At 56.5% G+C, this 25,868-nt stretch overlaps 1 protein-coding gene across 4 annotated transcripts in view; it reads right to left on the bottom strand.

Moving 5' to 3' along the window:
• Positions 1-24,587: 24,587 nt before the first annotated feature.
• Positions 24,588-25,868, bottom strand: part of CXXC5 (CXXC finger protein 5) — a 40,202-nt gene continuing 38,921 nt past the window's right edge. For 3 of the 4 annotated variants that reach the window (XM_029998226.2, XM_029998228.2, XM_029998227.2), the window contains exon 3: positions 24,588-25,606. In XM_029998226.2, coding sequence (XP_029854086.1) covers positions 25,562-25,606 — 45 coding nt within the window. In that variant the 3' untranslated portion in view covers positions 24,588-25,561. The remainder of the gene's footprint in view (positions 25,607-25,868) is intronic. The other variant, XM_029998229.2, reaches the window with a different exon arrangement.

Raw genomic sequence — 25,868 nt, forward strand, 5'->3', positions numbered from 1 at the left:
CAGGGAACAAAACGAGTTCACACCCCTTGTCATGGATGGCTTTGGACGTGGTTTTCTTTTCCATTCATGACCAAAACAAAGAAATACAGAAGAAAATCTTGTCCTGCCACATTCGCTGGCTCACCGCATTTCACAAGTGACCTTGGAGCTCCCCACTGTGCTGAGAGCGTCTCTGAAGCTCAACGCTGCTTCCAGAGGCGGGGAAACTGAGCCACAAGGCAATTACTTAGATTTCTTCTGATCACCTAGTAACTCCACGTGAGAAGGTAAAAAAAGGCTCCCAAAGCCTGGTCATTGCCTTTGGAGGTCAGTCCAGCCAACATTGCTGGAGCATTTATGTTCTACTTTTCCTTGGGTGGATTTATCCTCACCACTACTGCTTATTCTCATTACTAGATTTTAGCATCCAAAATAGCAAGAGCAGGTAAACTGAGGCACCAGAGGGGCTCCTACAGCCTAACCAAAATCGCACAGAAAGGTGGTAACACAGGTGTAGGTACACCCACACCTGGACCCTTCACCCTCTGGCCTGGCTGGGTACTTGGGGAAGTGGGATGGCAGCGGTTGCGTGGAGGGGCCACAGCGTACCCACGGCCCCACGGCTCCCCGAGGGGCTGCGCGGAACCCGGGGAGCCTGCCAGCAGAGGCAGGGATGCAGAGGCAGGGACATGAGCATGGGCTCACCAGCCCCAGCCAGGCAGCTGATTAAAATGCAGTCCGGCCACCCCGGGCCTGTCCCCACCGTCTCCCGGCTTTAAATAATAGCTTAATTATCTCATTTACATTTGGCTCCTTTCAGGGAGGCACTGCAGTTGATTAACATTTTCCCTCCCGGTGTCTCGCTCTGCATCCCCGTTGCATCCCACCCTTCCCACGCTGCTGGTCCCACTCCTGCAGGCACGGGTCCCTGGCTCCTCTCGCGGTTGCCCACTGCAGCTGGCCTCCAGCCCCACTCCTCTCACCGGGTCGGGGCTCTCCAGGGCTCTGGAGATGCGGAGACCCAGCTTGCAGATGGCCACAACAGACACGGATGCTGGAGGATGGGAATAGATGCCCTGGCTGGACAGTTGCATGTTGAAGGCTCTCCTCATCTTCTCCCCACTGCTCACCGGTGCTCATCGGTGTCCTGCCATTGCTTTGCTGCCGGAGCTGCCCCTGATCTCTCCCCACATTCCCATTTCCACCCCTCACTGGGCAGCTTTTAACTTTCTTTTTTATCTTCTCTTTTTAAATCTCCTTTGAAAGCTCCAGCCAAACACTGAATTCCTTTGAAGAAGAAGAAAACGTCTCTGTGGGTTGCCCTTCCTCACCGACTGGAGCTGCGGGAGATCCCAGTGCCCAGCCTGGAGAGGAGAGCCGCTGCCCAGCGGCTCCCCCGGCCCCAGCCACATCCCCGAGGGTGTTTCTGGAGGAGACCAGGACTGGAGGTATCCCCAGCCCTCATCTCCTGGCCCCTCCAAGCCCCCTACCGGGTTTCCCAGAAAACCCAGGTTGTGCTCCTATATCACTTGGGGTCTTTGGGACAATTTAGTGTCCCCTGCCAAGCTGAAGGGCAGATTTTGCAGCAAATTTATGAATAATTAGCTCCCCAGGCACCCAAAGCAGGGAAGGGGCCAGAAGGATGCGTGTGGCACTGGACTGCCCGCTCCCCCCACCAACCTGTCACACCGTATGCCGAGCTGGGACAGGACCTCACGGACGGGGGACAGGGAGGTGATGCCACCAGAGCCCCATACCGCCAGCACTGGCCTGACACAGCCAGCCTGGGGGAGATGAAGGTCCTCAAGGCTCCTCAGCAGACCTGCTTATTGCTGCACGAGCCTGTGCCCTGGCAGCCCCTTTCCCCCGCCTGCTCTGTCCCCTCGTCCCCCTTCCCTGGCTCAATGCAGCTCCAGAGGCTCCATCCCTCCCTGGGCTTGGCACAGGCGGCCAAGCCACGGCACAGCGCTGCAGGCCCTGCTGCTGAATTACAATCTCCTGCGTGAGTGGCAGGCATTTCCAGATAGTCCTATTGATTTTGTGTAGCCTCCAAAACCCCCGTTCCTGCTGCTAATTTAGCTGGGATGGCCGCGTCGTCCCTTCTCCCGACGAAGTGTGCAGTGAAACCCTTTGATCCGCTCCCTCTCGCTCCCTTCAAACAGCCCCCCATTGCCAGGAGAGTTTGTGCTTCAGTGCAGAGGTGCTCTTTTTGGAACATATATTTTTAATGGGTATTTCAGACGTGGCGCAGGCATGAGGGAGTAATTCTCCTGTGCCCTGGTATTTACATATTTTCCAGCATGCACAGCACAGGCAGGGGAAGGTTTCACAGAGGGAGCACGGCAAACAGGAAGGAAAGAGCTTTGTGCTTTGTATCGCCAGGGCCCAATTACAGCCTGAAAGGCAGGGAGCCCATCCGGGTATTGCCCTCTCCAGCCAGTCCAAGCTGCAATTATAGTCCTCGCCAGACTCAGCAGGATCTGGAAAAAAAAAAAATCTCGAGAGCTTCAAAAATGATCACTAGCTCACTCTTCGGGGTGCAGGGATTTTAGGGCACCATCTGCTCACTCTTCTCTGCCAACACAGATCCTAAAAACTACTGGGTTTTACCTGGCTTCTGAAACAAAATAAGGGCTAGGGAGAACCTAAACACTGACCACTGCGCTGGCAGAGAGGGCCAGGAGACTGGGGAGGTGATGCTGCAGGGACTGGGCTTCAGGGATGCGGCTGGTGATACTGCCAGGGAGGGCTTAGGGAGCGCAGAGGACGTGGGAGGAGATCCTGCACAGCAAAGGTGACGGGAGATGCGCAGGGGAGCTGGGACGAGGTTCCCCCCTCCCACTGCGAGGGCTGACAAGACCGATCTTCCCGCAGACTCACGTGACTCCCAGACCTGCGGCGTGCCCAGGCGTTGCTCTGCTACTGGTGCAACCCCAGGAGCTGGCAGGAGCCCTCTGACAGCACCCATGTCACCTGGAGGGACAGCACACAGCCAGATACCCCCTGGGGTACGTCACACCACAATTCAGGTCGCTTCTGAGGCCGCCCTGCAGCCGCTGCAAGCCATTCAGGCCACTTAACACCCCCCCTCCCCAAGCTATTTGCCCCAGCAGGGCAGCACTGCTGGGGCCCTGCCTGCAGATGCCCTGCCTCTCCTGCCAGCTTGGTTGCCCTCCAGGTGGTTGACACTGTGGGGACAAGGGCGTGTTGAAGCAGAGGATGGTGGCCTTGCTGCCTGAGGACCCGTGCTGGGGACCAGAGGAGGCAGAGTGGCTGGCTCTCCAGGGGAACCCGTCTCCACAATCAGTCCTGCATGCTGCTCCCAGCCGCATGTCATTGACCAAAGCAAGATCCTCTGCCGGTGGCAGCGTCTTCCACTTTTGAGGGGCAGTTTCTAGGCGATGCACTGAAAAAAGTGAGCTGCAGAGGTAGTAGGAAGAGAGAAAAAGAGCTATATGGGAATGTTGTGTATCATGCTAAACCCAGCAAGCTCTATTTTTGAGCCATACCAACAAATACTTAAGTGGTGCAAGTTTCTCAGCTGAAGCAGGCTCTTGAGTGAGCCAGATTTGACCTTCAGGCACTGCTAGGACTAAGTAACACGCAAAGGTAGGGTTTGTCCCACTAAACTTAATGCACCGAGTACCACCACACTGCTGTCAAGGCATATGAGTTCTGTTTTCTTTGAAGCTCTTCCAACCTCAAAGTCCTGCCTGGCAATTATACACATTTTCAGGTCTAAATTCGTTGGCCTGTCTCTAGGCATATGCTGTACGATATGATATGGAGCATTTGGGCATAGATTTCCGTGCAGCAGCGCCGTCTGCTTCCGAGCACTCACGCTGTGGCACTCTCTGCTCCTTCTGCACTATAAAACCTACGGATTAATATTTTGATGTACAGGAGACTGCTCTGCATCTCCGTATGGGCAGGGAAGAAGTAAGCCTGAATCCAGAGTTACCACTGCTGGAGCAGAGAGGGGAGGACACATGGGGGCAGAGTGCAGGACGGGGTGCATAGTCCCATTGCTCTAGCTGGGTGCTAGTCACCCACCTCTCCCATGCTTTTTCCCGTCACATTGACCATACACATCCAAACATCACTAAGGAGCACCTGCAGTCAGCAAATGGGATGTGGCAAGCACTACGAGGTGCATTAAACCCAGCCCCGTGCCTTGCTTTCCAAGGCATTCTTTGCCTACCAGAACTGTTCACATGATGAACTGCCCAGGACAGTGTGTCAGGTTTACTGCTGCCCTCGCCAGCCTTGTTCAGGATCTGTGGGCACAAGAATCATTCACAGCAATAGTGGAACAGACCAGAAGCTGATTCTGATTCCCATCAGTAGGTTCCAGTGTTAACAATCAAGTTGTTACTGTGGCAAAGGGGATCTGTCCCAGGAAAAGCAACCTGCGGACAAGGTCTGCACATCCAGCCGTGGAGGCGTGCTGACTGCAGCTCCCAGCACACCCCAGAGGCAGGGTGCTGCTCTGGCAATCTCCTGCCTTTTCCTCAGCACAGGCAGGCTGACGAGCTGGCTCTCTGCAGGAGCCCCTCCATGCTGATGGGTTGCAGCAGGGGACAAGGCCAGATTTCCCCCTTTGGGGTGCACACTGGGGGCCTGACCAGGGTGAACCACCTGGGCTGATGCAGGGGATGAACACCCCCAGATACATCCCAAAAGGCTTTAAGTAGCAGACAGAGATTTGGCAGGCCAAATACTGCCAAGCCAACCTACGATTTGGACTGGAAAGGGCCCCAGATGTTCCCACTCGGCAGCCAGGAACCGAGCATGGTTCTGGGTCGTGCGCAGGGCCAAAGCGTGTCCTGGCTGAAGCCCTGCTGCTCTCACCAGCCAGCAGACCACCGTGTCCGACCTGTATGCCGTGCCCAGCCCTGGGGGCTCCCCGGGCTCTGGGGGCAGCGGAGGACTCGTGGCAGCAGCAGGTTGCTGAGCGAGGAAGGCAGGGATGCTGGAGCTGCTGGCACAGAGATCCTCTCCAGCATGGGGTGCCATCCCCAGAGCAGGGAGGTGGCGAGGGCCAGTTTGGGGGCCAGACTGGAGATGTCCCTTTCTGTGCCCATCTCCTCTTCGGAGAGCTCTTATTGCTGCAGGGGTAAGAAGAAGGGCATACAGTGCCGTGGCTCCTGCCTGGGGATGCTCCCAGCAGCTGCCAGCGAGGCAGCGAGGCAGAGGTGACCGAGCCTGAACACCTCTGCATTTCAGCACAAGCGAGGTCTCAGTCCCACTGACTCCATCCCACCACCCGGTCACAGCCAGCTTTGCCTCCCTGTGCAGGAGGGAGACACCCAGAGGTCTCCACCTCTTTGTTAGCTGCCCTCAGAACAACGTGTAGGATGGGGGACAGGAGGGGCTGGGGGTAGCTGGCTCACTGCTGTGCTCTGGTCCTGCTGGTTTGGCCCTGCTGGAGCCACGATTGGTGGTGATGGCTTGTGCATCCCTTCTGATGAGCTCTCACAGCCCAGGAGACCCTACAGTCCTCAGGCCAGAGGAAACCAGTGGGTGGATCAGAGCCATTTCTGTGACCCTCCCAGGACTCCCAGCACTGAGAGCCTTCACCCCTGTTTAGGGGCTAAAGGGGGTCCCCAACCACACAGTATGAAATGTCACAAGTCTCCATGTCAGGACTTCTCCAAGTCCCATCTACCAGGAAGCTTCAGCTGAGTAAAGTCCTGCACCAGGTTGCTATACCACTGAAACCCCTTCCAAGCCCCAAACACCATGAGTGGCATCACATCTGCTGGGTCACCCCACCAGCCTGCACTTGGAGCCACATGAGGATGAAGTCCCCTCTTGAGCCCATCATGCTGCCAACCCCCCGGTCCCCACCTCCCCTGCACACCACTGCCCCTAAAAAGCAAGAGCCACGTGCCTTGCTCCCAGCTGCTGGAGAACAGCCAGGAACCACTTCCAGACTGCGTCACCATATTCACGGCTTCTCTTGGGCTATATATAGTTGTGTGACTGCAGGTTTTTCTGGACATCGAGTTGCTAAAGAACTAGCGTTCCCCAGCCAAAGCAGCACACATCCCAAAGGGGAGCTGAGCTGGAATGGGGGAGGTGGGTGAGCTGGAGGAATCCTGAGCATCCCCAAGGTGAGGTTTGCCTCACCGACAGGTATCTGCCCTGTAAAAGACCAGCACACTGGGATTTTAGACCTCTCTGTCTCCTCGGTGGTGAAGCGCATGCGGAGCTGGGGAGTTTTTGTAGAGCCAATTTCGTTTTGATGTAGCCTGAAGATCTGGAGAGGATGTGAACCTCAGTGCCAAAAGCTGCCTTGCAAAGAGGTCACAAAACAGAGAGGGAGAAACCGCTGCTGTATTGCGCATCATCACATCCCCGGCCTTTCGAGCCACTGTGGTCTGCAGGTTTTTTATGAGAGTCTGAGCTCAGAGGCACTGACTCAACCACTGCAACATCCCTTTCTTCCCCTGGAGGCCCTGAATGCTCCAGACTGGCCTGCAGCACAGCAGGGGATGGCATGATTGCATCTCTGTGCATCCCACTGGGTCCCTTTGGCTCAGGCACAGCCGGTCGGCTGCCAGACCTTGTGAGTCTCCTTCTGCTTCACTCTGACACCTGGGAAGATCCTGGGATGGGACACATGCCCAGGAGATGCCATGGATGGGGTGTATAGGCTCTATCCAATGTACTAGCTCAGAAGAGGGCTACTCTCAGACATTTGTGGGAAGGTAGAAGAGATCCTATGAATCTCCTTTTTCCCAGAGGAGTTATGAGCACTTTCTCTCCAGGCACTGCTTTATCTGTAAGCACTTAGTTTAACCCCTGCTACCCTAGACCAGACTTAGGTGACCCAGCGCCACAAGGAATCCCAAAGCAACACACAATCATGGCCCATTGCTCTTCAGGCCATAGTGTCCTGGTGTACCAGCTTCTGCAGAAGCCATTGGTTGAGTCTACCCTCTACCTGACCTCTTCTTCACACCGCTGTGTATTTACTGTGCCCGTGATTGCACCAACTGCTTCCTACAGCCATGCTGTGAACAGCTCGGTAAAATCATATAGACTAAAAAGCAACTCCAAAAAGCACAAATACAGAAGAAGCCAGTGCGTGGTGATCCATGGCCTTAGACATGGCACAGCCACCTAATTGCAGCCTTCAGGAACTCGAATAGCTGCTTGTTGGAGTTAATCATGTGAGGAGGTGGAGCAGTCCTGGAGTGTTGCCCTTCCTATGAGCTCATCTGTGTTGACCTCATCATAGTGTCGCAGACTACTTCAGGTTGGAGGGGACCTCAGGAGGTCTCTAGTCCAACCTTCTGCTCAAAGCAAGGTCAGCTGTAAGATCACATTGTCCAGTGGGGACTTGAAAACCTCAGAGGATGGAGATTGTACAGCTTCTCTGGGCAACCTGCTGATGCTCGACTGCCTTCACGGAGAAAAAGTGTGTCTATCACCAGTCTGAACTTCTCTTAATTCAGCTTATACCCACTGTCTCTCTTCCTCTCACCATACACTGCTCTGAAGAGTCTGGCTCTGTCTGCTTGAAAACCTCCTCATAGGTACTGGAAGGCTGCTATTAGGTCCCCCTGAGTCCTTCCCTTCTCAAGTATAAATCTCCCACTACTGCTGTTGTTCTCGCCATCCTTTCCACCTGAGAGGAGGCAATAGTCTTCTCCAGCTGCCCTGAGTTCTTGTGACCCTCTTCACCCCAATCCCACTAAACATGAAGGCAGATGAGGAGAGCACATCCCATCATACTCTGGACTGCTCTAAGAATCGGGAACAATAAATCAACTGAATTAGCTCAGTCCAAGATGTTCCCATCCCTCTGCCGACACATGATAACACAGGGCTATGAATACTCCTAGCCTCAAACACCTCTGAAGGAAAAAAGCCACTTTCTGTAAGAGCTCAACTTTCTCTATGGAAGCAGAGATATTTAGTAGGTAAAACAATGGAAAAGGAGGCTAGACAAGTCCCTTAATCCTACCGTGCCTTCATTTTCCATGCTGCTCCTGCAGGAACCTGTGGCTGAATGCACTAAGCATCTGCACAGAAATGCATGTGCTACCTCTTCCCCTGGGTGCACTATCTGTCCCGTGCTCTGTTTTCACAGTCCCTCAGCATAAGCCAAATCCAAAATTCAGTCCTGACATAGTTAAGCCTCTTCAGAAGGTGAGCTATATTTTTTTCCAGGTTGAAGACAGAATTAAGAAGGGTTGGAGACACTGGGAGTTAGCTACATCGATCAGAAGTGTGTCATCACCATCATCAACCATCAGTCCCTCTGCCTACAACAGTATCCCTACAACATCTTCCCAACAAGCATTGACCAAGGCCAACCCTGGTTCACAGAAAAAGCAGTACTAGACGTGACAGCTATGGACAGGTAGGTAGGGGACTGTAAGTGAGCAAGGACGTAGGTGTGATGGAAACAGGTGGTTGAGAGCAGTGTGGAGAACAGGCCACCGCCTGTGAGGAGGAACAGGAGATAACCGGAGCTGACTGGGCAAGAGCTGACCATGAGCTTTGGATCTGCTGGAGAGGACCAACTTCCATGACAGAAGGCCATTTGTGAGCCAGCATAAAGGTGAGAGCAAGCCAGGAAGTCTTTGGAAGTCACCACCAAGACTTAAAGAGGGTCAGGAGATCGTAGGTCTCATCTCAAGCTACTCATTAGCCACAAGGACTCTGGCCTTTCAACCAGACTAATTACTGATTGCTCAAAGGATAACACTTCCCACAGCTGCTAAACTTGCTGACGCTGGGCCCTGGATGTCTTCTATTCTGGGAAGGGGGAGTGGAGTCTCCTAGTGTGAACTTGTGGAGCTGGGCAAAGCCACACTGGAGCAGAGATAAAGTCAAGGACAGCTGCAGCTGCTTGGCCATTGTTCAAAATGAGCCACGAGTCAGTGACTTGGCTATTCTGGGACGAGCTGAGGAGCCAGTGCTGGGGAGAGCAAATTCATAGCCTGCTAGCACATAAATGGACTGCAGCAAGCCTGAATTTGAGCAACGCCCAGCACGGAGGCAGAGCAGATACACATTTGTTGGAGAGCTGATTGGAGACCTACAAAGCCCTGTCCCTGGTCACCAGCGAGGAGACAGGGCTGCAGATCTGGCATGGGATTTATCTACCAGACCTCACAGGTCTACCACAGGGAAGAGCCACATAGGCTCCCCAAAAGTCACAGAGAGAAATAAGTGCTTCAGGGACTTTTCAACCCCCCCACCCCCAAGTTACCTGAAACTGGATCAACGCCTTAGCCTAGGGCTGGTGTACCTGAGCTCAACTGTTGCTGAAGCTTGTAGTAAACCTGATGGAGGTTTCCCAAGTAGGAGTTTATTCGGGATGGGGTGTTTCACTGGATGAAGCCTGTGATAGTCCCTGAATCTGAAACCAGTGACCAGAGAATTCGTCTCAAATCTTTGCCTAAACCTGGAGCCTGAATGCTTTATGTGCTGCATTTCCCAGCTTTTGGGTGGGAGCACTAGGACTGGATGCTCTGATGTGCCTCAGCAAAAGCCTGTTCCCTGCCTCCAGTACTCCCATTCTGACCCTGGACAGCATGGCTGGGACGGACCTGACCCCACCACTCAAGACCGGTGCAGCTCACCTCCAGAGCTGCAAGACTCAGCTAGACAATTAAGCTCTTTGCAAGCTCACCCAAAGGACACCCGGCCTTTTGAGGTCACTCACTGCATATGCTGGAAAGCAGATATGATCTCATTAGGGAAATATTTATGATCAATATTGTCCACTCCCTGGCAATGAATAGCATCACTTGGAGCAAGGAGCTCTCCAGGGATGGTTAGAAAGAATGCGGGTTGACAGAACAGCCTAGGTTGAGCATGAACCTCTGCTCACCTGGCTTGAAAACATCTACATTTATTCTAAATATTTTTTTCACGATTCACCAGGAGATTAATTAGCTGCTTGGAAACCCCAGACATTAATTATTGATTATGCAAAAGATTTTGTTCATCACAGTTTCTGAGCTTGTCAGTGCTGGGGGTCTGGATGGCTGAGGACATCAGGATGGAGGGGAAGTCTGGATGAGCCCTGGAGAGTGGATTTGCCACCCATTTCCCATGGTGGGCCTCGCTGCAAGGTAGCACAGCTCAAAAAAAGGAGCCAAGTGTGGCAGCGAGAACCCAACTGAAACAACACTTGCCTTGATGGGACAGGGAACTGAGGCAGAGGACGACGTGACCCGTCCAAGCAACAGATCCAGGACCCCCTGCATCCCGGGGTGCCCAGGCTGATGGATGGGGCTGCCTCCAGGGTGTGCAGCAAGGAGATAATTCACCATCACCTCCCCCCTGCAGCGACGCGCTGGCTCCACTGCAGCACCCGATGCACGCCGGGTGGAGAAGGGTGCCGGTGGGCTCCTCTTCGCCCTGGCTCCCCGGGCAGCACGATGGCAGGCAGAGCAAGCCGGCAGCCGCGGTAAGAGGTGAGATGCAGCCAGCCACGGGTGGCAGTGATAAACCTCCTGCAACGCCCGGCAATTAATCTTGCGAAGCGGTGAGTCAGAGTCACCCGGAGCTTCCTCCCCTCACCCAGAACGAGCCACCGCCGTCTCCAGAAGCTCTCGGCTTGAGGGACCTGCAAATGTCACCAGGCTCGGGGAGAGGGTTTTTTCGTGCTGTGCCACCAATTGAGAGCCCTGCCCGCGGAGAGGTGCCGGTTCCCCTCCAGATCCCTCTGCTGCACCTAAGGGAAACGAGACCCACCGATATCTACGTGCACCGGCGTATCTTAGCAGAGGAGCAGGGTGGTTTAGTCCTGGCTTCTTTGGCCATCGGGAAAGTGAGAGCAAGATGCCATCCTCATGATAAAGCTTCATATAAAGAGGTGTCAAAAGCGAGAGGGTTGGAGGAGGTGGGGAGGACTGTAGGCGTTTAAATAAAGACCCCGGGAAGGAGTGGGCAGGCTGGGTGTTTAACTCAAGCCAGGAAAATGCCCCTGCGCATTTACCCCTGTGCTTCCTGCAAACCTGCGGTGCTCCCCAAGTTTGCCAAGCTTTTCCGGGGAAAAACCTCTTCCCGCCTTGCCCTAGGCATGAATGCAGTTTGCAGTTTTAACAGCAGATGTCTCTCCTATTATGATTTATAAAAATGCTTAAAATAAATAATGCAAACATATTTACAGGAATGAATTCCTGCTCCTGAGCGCGTTTGTCACTCGGAGGCTCCCGAGCAGGAGCAACTCTCTGCCTGAGTGCCTCCCGCACAGCCTCCCCGCTGCCCCCACGCCGCTCCCCCTCCCGCCGGCACCGCGGCGGCTGCCAGGAGCCCAGGGCAGGGTGGCCAAATCCCAAATCCCCCGCCCCCCAAGCCCCAGGTCTGGGCCCACACCAGCGTTTCAATACAAATGTTGTATAATCAACGTGTTAAATATTTAAAATGGTCGTGCAGGAGAGCTGCCCGGCAGTGCCTGATTTCACACGTCCTGACAATTTCACGGACCTCTGGGCTTACGTTTCTTGGCAAATAATGAAAGGCTGTTGGAGCCCCCTTCCTCGAAGGGCACGTTGGGGAGGTTTGCCCTGGCCGCAACTCCTTCAAACGCGATGCGACTTCTGCAGCGCCTCTCCCACCTCCGCGCCCAGCCATGTCCAATGCTTTTAAGCGTGACCTTCGCGCGGGGCGGATGCAGCCGTCACGCCGCTGAGGTGACTCAAAGGCAAAGCGGGGGGCCGGAGAGGGGGGGACGGCCAGGGGCAGCTGCTAGCAGAGCCACTGCTTCCAGCGGAGCAACTTTTGCATCGCCGCTCCCGCAGCCCCGCTCTTCCCGGCGTGCATGCACACAAAAGAGCCAGGCATACCTGCCTGCGCGGCGGTGATGCGAGTGGCCCAATTACAGCTCCGCACCCAGCCTGGCCGTTTCCATAGCTTCACAGCGCAGCGCTTCCCTCTCCCGAGGCCATCGGAGCAGGACCTGGCGTCTTATCAGCGATCATCCTGCAACGCAGCTCTCCTCCGGGCCCTACCTGCCGACGGCCGGTCTTGCTAGCAACGCAGGATAATAATTTTTCCCACCAGAGCCATGTGATGATTTTTTCCCGCTATAATTTTGTCTTGCTTCCAAAGCCACTTGCATAACCGGTGCCGAGGAAGCAGAGCACAAGGCAGGGTGGCTACGAGAGCTCCCTGGGGCAGGGGATGGGGCAAGAGGCTGTCCCAGCCCGGAGGACGCCCCGAGCATCTCTGGTGCTCTGGTCCTGCCTAAGGAAGAGCAAGAGGAGCCATCTGAAAGGACTAATGGCTCTCTCAGGCCAAACCCCACCTCGGGGAGAGGCGGCAGTCCTGCAGCCTGCAAAGCTGAGCCAGGAGGACAGGGAGAGGGAGGGCAGGCGCTTCCCCACAGTGGGCCAGATCCTGCCTGGGTGAGAGCCCCTAGGGAGCTCAGAACAACACCCTGCCAAAACAGGCACAGAAACTAGGCTGAAAAGCCTACTCCAGAAGGACATGGGATGTTTGTGGTCTCCTGAGGTGGTGGTTTGCTCAGGGTCCTGCCTGCTCACAGGCTGCCTCAGCAGGGAGCAGGAGAACTGGGAGTGCAAAGGCATGGGGTGTCTTTGCTGGGACCTGTGCCACCTGTTCCGGGTGGGACAAGCAGGGGTATCACGAACTGCATATCCTAACACGTTCCCACTGAGGGTCCTGCGCCCTTCCCTGCCTCATCCAGAGTCACAGCCAGTGCTGCAAGTCAATAACTGACCTTGCCTCTATTTCTCAGCTCCAGAACTGGATCTGCGGGCAAAGCCAGCAGGGTGAACTACCTGACACAAGCAAGTTGAGTCCCCATCCTGGCCAGGGACCGTGGCTGCACTGCCAGCCATCCCACCGAGCTTTGCCTAGCAGGGCGGTAGCCGCACACAAAATAAAGGTTGCTCAGCACTCTGCATCCTCTGGTTGATGATGTAGGAAGAGCAGGTCCTGTCATGGAGCCGTCCACAGCTTCCCAACTAGATGGCCAGACTGGAATTGTTCACACTAATAGTTTATCCACCAAAGTCTCTAATTTCAGAGAGACAATAATTAATTGTGAATTTGGGCTCCATTTGAAAGGACAAGGAGCATCTGTTATCTTGCAATAAACAGTGTTTCTTTCTGACCTATGTGTTTTTAGAGGAACTTTGCAACTTTTGACAAGTAATTCATCTAGAAACATAGTTAATACCAGTAGTGGATAAAACCAAGTGCCTTCTCCTGCACAAGGAACACTTTTTTCTTTCAGAAAGAATATCCAGAACAGTTCCTTTTGGGTTGACCCAAAGTGATTTCTTTCCCCTGGGTTTTTGATTTAACAGCCAAAACAATACAACCCCACTTACTCTTACAGCCCAGGTATACTTTTTGCCACACATCAGCTGCCTGCTTGAAATTTTCCATGCTTTGTAGCTGAGTCAGACTACATTTTTCTCTCCAAATTTCAAGCAAAAACTCGTTTCTGAGAATACAGTTTGCCATCAAGCAGGACCACAAAGCTTTCCCACTGCCTCACCTGAAATCAGGAATGAGACTGCTGTGCTGGGCCCAGATGGGGCTGCTCCATTTCCCGAGGAGCTGCACACGCATTTGTGTGTTACCAGCCCCTGGATATGGCTGTTTGCAGATTAGTATGCAGACTGCCAGTGCCACAGAATATGCCTAACCTCTGGAAAACCGGGCTCCTCCAGCGGAGCAGGCTGCAGGAAGCAGAGGGCAGCCGAGGGGCCAGCCATGCCGGGGCTGCTGAAGATCCGAGCACCATCGTGCCCAGCAGCCGATGCCTAGGGAAGGCACACAGGCAGGGCGAGTAGGTATGAGAGGCTCCCAGCCCTGGTGATGCATGGCTCAAGGACTTTGCAAGATGGAGTTGGAATGTTTGTGTTTTCTTTCTTGCTTTTTTTGCCTTAATCTCTCTATGCCAGGTTTGAAAGCTGTACATGCAGGACAGTTCAATGTCTAGTGCTAACTCACCTGCTTCACACCTAGACACTGAAACACTCGCAGTGGTACACCCTCCTGGCTCCCTCCTTGGGGCAAATGGAGGTGAGGACGGCCCTGCGTACACAGATGCTGCAGAGAGGACGGCTTCCTCCAGGACCTGCTGGTCCATTAGGAGGATTTCATTTCCCAGCAGAGCTCAACAAGCAGGTGGAGAAGGAGGCAGCTGCTACCCGGTGAAGGCAAGCAATGGCTCACTGGGACCAAACGAATCTGCAGGACCCTGCAGGAGGAACAGGACAAGGCTGACAAACTCAAGAATGTTCATGACCTTACACGGCCATGTTTGCAACAGGAGAGATGGCCGCAGCATTTTCTGAGCTATATCCTCAAATTGTCCCATATGCCTTGGGCCGGCGCCTGCCCAGGATCACCCGGGCGCAGGCAGGGCTTGCAGGCTGTGCCGGGAGGCGTGCCAGCCCTGCGCCTGCCCTTCAGGAGAGCTTCAGAGGGCAAGCCTCAGGGCAGGTCTCCAGCTCCCTGCGGCTGCTGCTTGGGCTTGCAACCGTCTCGTGCTGGGCAGCAAAGGCATGTCCACCCTTGCCTGAGCCGGCAGCACTCGCCTAGCCAAGGCAGGACAGGCTGTGACCCGATTCCTCTTTAGTGGGAGGAACAGAAAGTCTCCCAGGCAGCAAATGCAGCATCCCAGGTTGTGCTGGGTGTCAGCTCAGCTCTGCTCGGCTCAGACACGACTTAGGACAAGTGGCAAACTCCGAGACAGCCAGAGCAGCAGGGAGATGGCAAGTTAGGTCCGTTTCCCTCTTTACCCTGCCCTCCTGGAGCTCTGCCACCTCCAAAGAAGAGAAAAGATGCCAAAAAAATGCGACTGGAATATGAATATGATGTTCAGACTGCGGCAGCGGCTGTAACCCAGCTTGAACTCTCCAGCCACAAAAGGTCCATCCCGTGCTGCAGGCAGCAGGGATGACGGCCAGCCCTGGCTGACAAACCCTCCCTCCAGACCCAGCCCTCCACCACCAGCCCGTTGGTGAGGTCCTGCTGGTTGCTGCCTGCACCCGCTCCCCTGCCTGCAGAGCTCTCCTACCTGCCTGCGCCCACGCTCCCGCAGCGGCCGAGGCCCTTGGCGTGCCCGTTGCACAGCAGAGGTTGCTGGCAGAGTCCGTCCGAGCAGATGCCGAAGGAGAGGGAGTAGCCCGTGCGTGGTCGTGCCTGGGAGCGGTCCAGACCGTTGGGTTTGGTTTGGTCTCGCATCCATAATGAGACGCACAGGGCGAAGCAGCCACACGCATTACAACTGAGAGCGGAGTCAGGGATGCGGACGTGAGAAATCCGTCGGCTCCGAGGACAGGGGGCTGCACCCCAGGCACTGGCCACTGCCCCAGCGGGGCAGCACGGGGGTGCCAGGGCTGGACAGCCCTGCCCAGGGGGCTGTGTCCGGGGGGTCCCCACCTGCCTCCAGCACTTTGGCTCTGAACAGGGCCAAAGTCCCAGGAACGGCTCAGGCAAGGCTGCCACGTGCCATGTCCAGCAGAGAAGGACCGCCTTGCCCTCCTCACCCTTGGCTCCCTTTGCATGGGCATTACCACCCTGCACTTACCCAGCCCAAGCACTGGAGAGCCCAGCTGAAGAGTTTCCTCTGGTCTTCCAACCTCAACACACCAGAGCAGTGATTTGGGATGAGGCAGAAGAGCCACATCGGGCCTGTGGCATCCACAGAGCAAGACCAAAGTCCCCAGGATGCAGCATCCGTGTGTGAGCCAGACCTTGCTTGTATGGGCTGTACCTATTCTAGTCACATTTTTGGGGGCATCATACCCCTATTTGGAGGTGACTGGCCTGGGACTTGTCCACAGCTAGAAGGATGCTCCACGGTACTGTGGGCAGCAGGTGCTTTGCCTGGGTCTAGATGGTGCCTGTTCTTGGGCTGGGAGAGAGGACTGAGCAGGGCTTTGCTCTCCAGCCTGGGCAGGCCAGCAGCTGCAAGGGAAAGGGGGAAAAGGAGAAAACTAGGTATAAAGAGAGGCTGCTGTGGATCTGCCCAACCAGGGCTGTGGCAGCACCAGCATCCGTGTTAAGAACTGGCTTCCCCAAGTTTAGGAGGCTGAGAGATGTGTGGAATAAATTACTTGTGACACTGACTCCTACACTTCCAGACTCACGCGGGATTTAGCCACCAGACTCCCAGTTAAGTCAGCGCCAGTTATTAAGGTCAGGAGAAGTCGGGTAGCTAAATCCTATCTGGGGGCTGTGGCATGGCGGGGCTGTGCCAGCCCATGGAGGCATCCCGGCACTCCTGGGGGACATGCCCCCCGGCACCGCTCCCCAGCACCCAGAGCAGCCTGGGAGCTGCTCCCATTGCAGGCTGGAAATCAAATAAATAAATTATGCATTGCATCCAGCTCCTTCATGGGGCTACTCTGTAAAATAGAGGAGAGGAGAGGAGAGGAGAGGAGAGGAGAGGAGAGGAGAGGAGAGGAGAGGAGAGGAGAGGAGAGGAGAGGAGAGGAGAGGAGAGGAGAGGAGAGGAGAGGGAGATCTTGCCCTGATCCAGAAACAGCCTGGTCTGTTTTGCTGCTGGTTTCACTTATCTCTTTCCTCCTCCACTACCTGAGGTTTCAAATGCTCCAGGGAGATGTCTCCATTAACCACAGTTTTCTTTGGCAGTTATATTTCATTACAGTGTCTCTTCCCGCTAATCTTTCCCAGCTTTTCTTGTTGTTATTTTTATTATGATTATTTTCACAAACCCTTTGTTTCCAGCTTTACTTAACCTGGCCATGTCCCTTTAAATACCACAGCCTGGGCAGAATAGGGGATCAGTCCTTTGACAGGAGCTAAAGTCCTGTTTGATCTGGATTAGATGCTGATTTTGCTTACCAGACTAAAGACCGAGGGGGACCACGCAGCGCCTGTGTTTGCACAAACCTGCCTGGTTGCATTCCTCTTCCTCCCCGTGTCCAGCCGAAGGGGTGAGCATGGGGCTGTGCACACAGCTTGAAATCCAAGCGGATAAACGGTCACTTTGTCTGGAGACATAAGAAAATGGAGGTGGGAGGACGGAGTCAGCAGCTCTGCACTGTGCTGGAGAGCTGACTCAGGTTGCAGACCCTCCCCAGGGTGGGAGCAGGTCAGCACCCGCCAGCTGAGATGCCCACGAGCATCCCTCAGCCCTTGGCAGGCTCCGCATTACTCACCTGGAGGGCTCAGCTCCGTCTTGCTGCCCATCTTGCAGGCTGGGGCTTAATTGTGGTATCCTGGGTCCCTAATGACCCATCTGATAGTGGGACGGGGTAGGATGTGGGGGCACCAAGACCTCCACGTGTCCCACACCCAACAGATTGTGTTTTCCCCAAGGACTCCCATCCCCACTGTGTCCTTTTCCCACCCCCATCTCCTGCCTCTTCACCTGCCCTTTTCTGTCGTCCTTCTGCCAGAATGACAAGTGTTTTCTCTTTCCCTGTGCAGTCCCCATCCCCTCATGTCTTGCCCTGCTCTGGCCCCTTCCCCCAGCTCAGTATCCCCCAAGCCCCCAGGAGCGGCACTGCCTCCTCGGCTGCCCTGTGGCTCAGCCCCCCCCCCCCGCCACACTCCTGCTTCTGCTGCAAGGGACCGCAGCCAAACCAGGCTCCAGGAGAGATGGCGAGGGCCACCAGTCAGCTCAGGCACTTCATGGACTGGAGCTGGGGGAGGGGGGGGGGGCAGGGAGCCCCCATTACACACGCACGTACTTGCAGCAAAGCCAATTTATACGTCCCCCTGCGGCTGTCTCGGTGGAGAAATGTCAGGACTCACTGCAAGGCAGCGAACCGCGCTGCTGGTGGGAGCCCTCCAGGCCAGGCAGAGCAGGCAGGAGCTGGAGCTCAGTGCAAGCCCAGCACCTGCACCCCATGCCTCGCTGCAGGGAGTGGGGAGCACACAAGTGGGCTCTGCCCCAGGCTGGTTTCACCCCAGCTGCTCCAGGTTAAAAGCAGCAGGAAAAACCTGGAGCAAAGCCTCTGGCTTTGCTGGCCTTGCCCTTGCAGCAGGGTGGAGCGCGTCTCTTGCTTAGGCAGTCAGGCAGGGCACAGAGCCTTGCTGAGGGAGCATCTCCCACCGGGATGGTGCCCAGGTCACCTGGCAGTGGGAGAACTGTGTCTACAATGGCAAGGTGGAAGGATGTCGGTGGTGCCACCACTGCATGAGCGGGAGCATTCGGAGGGTCGCAGGGCACGGCTGAGAGGTGCTGAGCTGTGCCGAGTGCTCCTGCTCGCTGATGGGGTCCAGCACGATCCAGCTCTGCAGGAGAGGGGTTAAGGACCTGCGAAGCCTTCCTGGGCATTGATCTCCTGGCTGGTCCGCTCCTGAAGCTGGAAAACTAAGCCTGCCAGAGGTGGGGAGGCTCATGGCTGTGCCACTGCTGGAGGTATCATTACCCACAACAGATGGAGCTTTAAAAAGAACAGGGCCAGCAAGTGAGATAAAATGCAGAAATTAGTGACTGTAAAGGTCAAGCGGGATGTACTCATCAAGGCCCCAGTCCTCGGCTCCAGGGGGTGGGTTTGGCTGACTTGCACTGCTGCAGTCCCAGCCTGCACAGCCAGAAGGCATGCAGGCACTGGCATTACCCACCTGCCTGCACCTACGTCCTCCAAGACAAGAGGGTGTCCTTGCAATGCCAAGGGCAGGTGAGGAGATGCAGAAACCCAGGGCTCTGCCAGGGCAAATTGATGCTGTGTGATGGCATGTGCAGGTAAGAGAGGGGGAGATTGTCCTTTTGTCTTGTTCTTGTCCATGGGGAACCCTCATGGCAGAAGATGGCCTTGTGAAACACCCTGGCCACCGTTCTTCACCCAGGAGAACAGGCAAGACCAGAAAGTAGGTGGCACCAGCTGGCACATCGAGAAAAAGGAACTTAATGGTTTGGGAGGTCGCATCCATGCTTGCCCTGTTCTTGTACCCTTCCTGGGTTTAGTATAACCTGCTCTATGCACTCGTTGGCTCGTGGGTTTACCCAAAATACACAGGCCAATAGCTCCTCCACCCGCTGTAGGCCTGCCCCAGGCTTGCTTGGGCTCAGGGAGAGCGGGCTGTGCAATGGCACAGGTTTGGGACACAGTGTCCAGCCAGCCCAGCTGCAGGAGAAGCCAGCCCAAGTGTCCCAAAGTCAAGGCAGGAGAGGGCAGGACATCCTTCCTGCCCCACGGGCATCCCATCCTCCAGCCCTGGATCAGAGGCGCAAGGGGGGCTGCAGGACTATCTGGGAGGGCAAGGACAGGGCAGCCCGGTCTTGCGTTCCCGCTACCCATGGTACCAGCTGGACACCTTCACAAGCACTACGTCCACTTGCAGCATTTTGGTTGCAGGAGACATAACACCCCAGACCAATGCTTTACCAGGGCTGTCAGTGTCTGTGTCTGGCCAAGGGGGAGGCAGGTTCCAGGCTGCAAGCCCCCCCAGCTTGCACTGGTACCTGTCGCCTCTGCTAAGCCCCCACTCAGCTGCTGTCGTTCACCCATCGTCACCCAAAGGCTGAAGGCTAATGCCCACACTAGCCACTCCCTCCCCTGCCTGATAACACAGCATCTTGCACTGAGTAGCCTCCTTCTGCTGTCACAGGCCGACCTATTTCTCACAAATCCTGACTGCTCTGGCCTTAAAACATCTTGACGCAGTGCTGAAACCGGCATTGGCACAGCAGCGAGTCCCTGATTAAGTGAGAGCCGCCGCGACTTGGCGTGGGCTTTGCAGCCAGCAGTTGCTGGCTGGAAGAGCAGACCGGCCGTGGCATGGCTGGAATAGGGGAGCACCTACATGCTCCTCAGGAATAATCAGGCATTGTTCTTGACTAAAAAGAGGGACACCACAGCTCAACCAGGCTAGACCGCCCTTGTTGCCCACAGCCGTGGGATGCTGGAGGTTGGGGTACTCTGCTGGGGCTGAAGGAGCTGGGCATGCAAGAGGTGTTCTCCATTGTGCAGGCAAAACGAGCACACCCCAAGCAGTCATTCACTCTATGGGCTGCAGGGATAGGAGCTGAGACCCTAGACCAAGATGGCTTCCTCTGTGGAGGCAGCACCACTGAGCTGCAGGCTGGGTGCCAGGTCCGGTGGCACACCAGTCCCCAGGGTGGGAGGACCTCGGGCAGTTTCTGTGCAGCCTCAGCTACAGAAACCACCTAGTGATGGCTGCAGCAAAGTCCCCAGTCTCCTGCAGAGCCGCAGCAGGGCGGCCAGCCAGGGCGCTTGGCCAGCTGGAGACCCAGCTCATGCCAGGGTGGGCTGGCGGGATGCGGGAATGGGTGTCAGCTCCTACCTACAGGATCCTTTCCAAGGATGCTGCCAGGTAAACATCCTCCCGCCCCCAGCTCAGGCACAGGAAGATCTCAGTGCGTGGTGGTAGGTCAGGAAGTCTGGAAGTCCCAGAGGTGACGTGATGTGGACGTCAAGCCTTCAGGTGATAAAGGATCTCCCATGGTTCCTCTTTCTTGAGAAAAGCCCTTTTCAGGCTTGCTCTGGTACAGAGACAGTGATGGGCAGAGCATCCCAGAGTCCTGGTGGGACCCTCCTGCCCCCCAGTTCCACACCTCGGCATGGGCAGTTTCTGGGGAAAGAAGCCAATGCAGTGCTCCTTCCCAGTGGAGAAGATACAAAGAGATGAGGAATCCTTAGCCTGAATTTGAAAACTGCACAACTACTCGGAAGAACTTCAGCCAGGGTTGAAAATTGGGCTGGAAAGCTCACAGGAGGTGTGTGACACAGGGAAGGTCACCCGGCCAGGTGCAGGGAGCTGAACTCAGGGAATTTTATTTAGATTGGTGCTCCCAACCGAGCTGGCCCAGCAGCCCCAGGCTCCAGCCTTGAAGATGGTCAGACAGCCTGAGCAAAGCCAGCCCTGGGGTGGTGAACATCCCCCACGGCTGCCCATGCCTGGTGAGGGACAGTTAACCCCGGCAGACCTGCATCAGTTGTGTCCAGCTGTGGCGGGGCTGCCAAACCCCCAGCCAAGCTAGTGTCAGCTCAGCACCAGGACTCGCTGGGGAGCATCCACGGATGGCCCAGCCTCGCAGGAGATGCTAGATGTCTCTAACGCCTGGCGTGGGGGCTGGCTGGACCCTGCCTTGGCCCCACAGCCCCCTGGACTATGCAGTGTCCCTACCAACCAAGCCTGAGCGGATCCCACCACCCCAACCCGCTACCACCCTCTCGCCCTTGGGGTGAACCGCTGGGTCACCTAGCACCAACCAGGACCCAATGCTCATGGACCTTCCTGTCCCACCACCAAGGATCCCACAGCCCCCCTTGCCAAGACCCTGGCCCCTCGTTGTCCCACCAGCCCCCTCCCGCAGCTCCAAGCCCCCGCGGGGAGCGTGGCCGGCCCTGGCAGCGGGAGCAGGCTGCCGGCCGGGAGGTCACGCCTGGCCGGCGGCGCTCGCGGCGAGCCCGCCATCCGGCTCAGCTGAAGCACATTTTGTTCGGCGCTTCCTGCATCCTGCCCCATCCCCACGCCGGGGGGGGGGGCGGGTCAGCCCGGGGTCAGGCTGCTAATTGCAGCGGGACGAGGTGGCCGCCGGCCCACCGCGCCAGGCTGCAACCCAACGCGGGGGAAGCGGTGGGTCCCGCTCCGGAGAGGGATGGGTGACGCCCCGCAGCTGAGCCCCGCACCCCCCCAAGGTGCCCCTGCGGCAGGACGGGACGTGGCTCTGGCACCGGTGCAGAGGTTTGCAGCTCCTGCTGCTGGCTCTGCCGCAGCTCACCCCAGACTCAGGGCTGCGGACACAATCCTCTCAAGCCAGACCAACTCCACCGTGCAAAGAACTGCTGGCATCGCCGCTGTGCTGCTGCACCAGCCCCACGCCAGGGTCTGTCCTCTCCTGGCATCGCTCGCTGGTGTCTCCCCACGTGGAGCCACCGAGGCCGACTGAGGAGGGGCTCAGACATGGCCGTGCCCTCTGGCAGCCGCAGGTTTCCTTCCCCTTCTGCTAACTCTAATGAGGATGTTAATTAAGAGCGACCCCGGGCCAGCTCTTGTGGTAGCACCCAAGGTTCTCCCTCAGTGCCGTGCGGAGCTCATTATCGTCATCCCATGCTCCCTGTGCCACCTGGCTGCCAATGGCCGCCTTGAGGACAGCAGCCCCGGGTGCCACTTCCCCACCGGCAGCTGGGCAGGCAGTGGGGACAGCCGGGCACAGGGGACGTGCCCGAGGGTGAAACTGCGGCTGAGCGTGGTGGAAGGGATGGGCTTCCCCCTCAGGGGATGCCCGAGGTCCTGCCTGCCTGGGCAGGAGCTCGTTAGACAAGGCTCTTTGGTGAGCGCAAAGCCGTCCACCTACACGCGCGCCCGGGAGGCGCGGATGCAGCCCAGCGTAGGGTGAGCTAGAAGAGGGGAGGAGGGGCCACTCCACAGCCCCAGCACCCCACCTCCCACCTCCCCACCATCCCGCTCACAGGCAGGGTTTGAATCCCACCCTCTCTCTGGCTCCTTCCTTTCTCCCAAACCCGTTTTCCCTCGTCCTTTGTGGGAAAGCCCCTGCTCTCCTTGGCCCCTGCTAATGCCCACGTCCTCCCTGCAAGCACCACGGGCCTGCTATCACTCCCCCCGCCGCCAGTGCCCACCTCTCCTGCTAATGCCCACAGTCCCTGCAAAAGCCCAGTCCCTGCCGATGCCCTGGCCAGAGGAGCACGCCGGTGCTGGCGGCACTGGGCTCAGTGTGGCAGCGAAGGCAGGGGCTCTGGCAGGGCATCGCTCCCAAACCACCTGCCTGTACCGGCAGCAGCACCGTGCAGAGTGGCTGCATCGTCCTCTTCCATGCTCCCTGTCCCCAGGGGCTGGGTGCTGCCCCACGCCTCCCGCGGGGCTCCTTGGAGCATTTGGGCTGCCACGATGCGGCGTGCCGGTGTGATGCCCACGGGGGTGATGGGGGACACGTGCCCTGTGCCTTATGGCTTCCTGGGGGAAAAGCAGAGTTGGGGACAATGCCGTCCCTGGGGGGAGCAGGCAGCAGAGAAGCAGCGTGGCACAGCGGGGTTTGTCATGTCTGCAGCTGCCCTGATGGCACTTCACCAAGCACCAATCTGTGCCAACGGCAGCCCTGCCGTGCTGCACACACAGCACCAAGCACAACCCTGTTGTGGGTGACATGGCCAGACCGGGGGAAACAGCCCCATGGGGCGGCCCCAGCAGTCCCCAGCCCTGGCTGCCGGTGGGATGAAGCAGCACCCCCCCATTCAGCTCCCCCAGCGGGTCGGGGCTGGAAAGCCCCAGGGAGGGGGTCTGCATGCTGCTCCCCAGGACGCTTTCCCAGCATGGGGTAGGGGCTGGCTCCCCCCCAGGTGCCAGGACTGTGCGTTTGCACAGCCCCAACCGTTAGCCACAGTCGTAAAAAACCAGCCAGACTCCTTTTTCCCTTAACACCCTCCCCCCCCCCCCCCCCCCCCCCCCCCCCCCCCCCCCCCGCCACATTCCTGCTAAGTGATTTCGGCTGTTGCCCAAGCAGCATGAACGGAGAACTAGCTCCCCGCAGCCCCTTGCCAGTGCCACCCCGGTGGGTGCGCAAGCTGGGCATGCCACGCACCAGAGCACTCCTGGGGCGCAAGCAGGGTCCATCTGTCCCCGCAGGCCTTGAGCTTTGTCCCTCGCCACGCTGGCCCAGCTCCATCGCCATCACCGTGAGCTCCAGTCATCCCTGCAGGCACCGCCGGCTCAGCCACCAGCGTGACCTGGGTGCCCCGGGGCTGGGCTCCAAACCCCCCGGAGCTGCTGGGGCGGCCGGGTGGAAGGCTCCTGGAGATGTTCAGGGCGGTTTTCCCCGGGGATCCTCAGAGCGCTTTCTGCTCTGTCCCGGCAGGTAGCTGCCCGGCACGGATGGAGCCCATGCACCGCCATCGCCCCCCGCTCCCGCCTCCTCTGGGCGCACATCTGGTCAACAGATGCTGGCCCAAATGCTGGCTGGAGCCAGGGACAAAGGCTCCGGCTACCTCCTCCCAGTGAGGCAGAGCCGGCGCTGCCGGGTCTGGGCAGGTCTGCTTCTTCTCCCGGGCTGGGACGACCCTGCCTGCGTGGCCAGGAGATTCTCCCTGACTGGATGCCGAGCGCAGCACCCCAAGTGCTGGCAGCGACCCTGCCAGCTTGTCCGCGGCCGAGCCCATCCAGCGTCCCCTCCGTCCCGGACGGCTCTTGCTGACCCGGTGCCGGCACGAGGCCAGCCTGGAAAGGCATCCATCGGCTGCACCAGACGCTCAGCCTCCTGAGCTCACTCACCTTTGGGAGCTCATTTTGGACTTGTCCCAGCAAAACAAGCCTCACTGCAGCTCTCCATGGCACATTAACGGTAGTGTTTTACCAAAACAAATGGTGTAGCGCTAGCCAGTAAAACTCCAGGCAGGTCAAGCTGGGAAATAACCCCGGGAGGAGCCGGGGCTGGCTTAGCCCAGCCACTGCCGGGATTAACCACGCAGATTTAGCAGCCGGGGCGACTCCAGCTCAGCTCATCACACCATCCCGCCGCTCCGGCATGGTCACCGGGGAGGTCCCCCCGGCAGCCGGCAGGACCGTGCCTGGCAGCCGACGGCAGTGGCGGGGATGGGGCGCGCAGGCAGGTGAAGGCAGGGGGGGGACTGGCCACCATCGGCATTGGGGGGGCCGGATGGCTGGAAAGAGGGGTGGGAGAGAAATAACAAAGCTGTAAATCATGACACAAAACATGCATTCATTTTATTCACAAAAACAGCCTGGATCGCTAAAACATTACAAACAGCATTTCAATTTAATGATGTAGAGAGAGCTGGAGAGACGGGGATTTGAACAGAAGAGAAATATCACTTTTCGTAACTGCTTCAGCACAGGTCCTGCAATATTATTTTTATTTTGATTTTAACTTCAGTAAGTTTACAAAAATTACTTCTAGGAGTAAACCGTTGCAATTAGGAGGTTTTTCTGTATGCAGTGTTTCTTGTTCTATATTAATAAACTAACAATGACTTTTTTTTTCTTTTTTTTTTTATATTATTTTTTTCCTTTTTCGAAGACCGCCAGTTGTGTAGCAAATGTTTTCTTCCACCTTTTATACCAAACCTCTTGCGGGTTAAACTTACATAGGTGAATGGCTAGGAAAAGGGAGACTACATCGCTTTAAACATATTCTCATTTATAAACATGAAGTTGAGGCATTCTAGAAACTATCCACTCTATTGTATGATGGGAAAGAATCAAATAAAAAGTATAAATGAGGGTGCAATTAAACAACTGTGCTAAATTACAGTAGTGCTTATTAGTAACTAGATTTTAAAAGGTTACTGTAAATTTACATTCCCTACACAAGTACTGCATCTTTCACACATAAACAACATCAACACCAAAACACAGAAAGAAACTGATTGTCCATACTCTGTCTATTAAGTCTTGGTACTTTACAGATCCATTGTTTTTTTCTTTTAATTATTTTTATTTGAAAAGCAGTTAAATGTCTGACTAGGACTCGAAGATGTTAAAACGAACGCAAAAAAAAAATTATAAAAACAGGAATGAGATTTGCGAGAAAATATTTTTGGTTCTAAAGAGACACAGGTGCATCCATTCATTTCAGCCAAAAATCCCTTGCCTGAGACAACACAAGCAAGCAGTGACATTGCACTTGGATGACAGAGCTTTGGGATTCCCGTTCCTACTGGAACCATCTGAACGCGGCTCCTGTAGGAAGCATCACCTTCTGGAAAGGAAGAGAGACAGGGAGGGGGGACAGAAGAAGAAGGGACAAGGCGTTAGGTCGGGTCCGGCACAGCCGTGCGGCACCAGGGTTGTGCACCCCCCCCCCCCCCCTCCGCCCCATCCCCATCCCGGCATCCCGGTCACCGGCCTCGGGACGGATCCAGCCCAGGCTCGGCATCCCCCGGACACAGCCGCGCATCCCAAGGTTTCCAGCCCACCGGCAAGCGCCGGGATGCCGGCCGGAGGGAGACGGGGGTCCCCCC

This window comes from Aquila chrysaetos, chromosome 22 (assembly GCF_900496995.4).
Source record: "Aquila chrysaetos chrysaetos chromosome 22, bAquChr1.4, whole genome shotgun sequence".
Lineage (NCBI taxonomy): Eukaryota > Metazoa > Chordata > Aves > Accipitriformes > Accipitridae > Aquila > Aquila chrysaetos.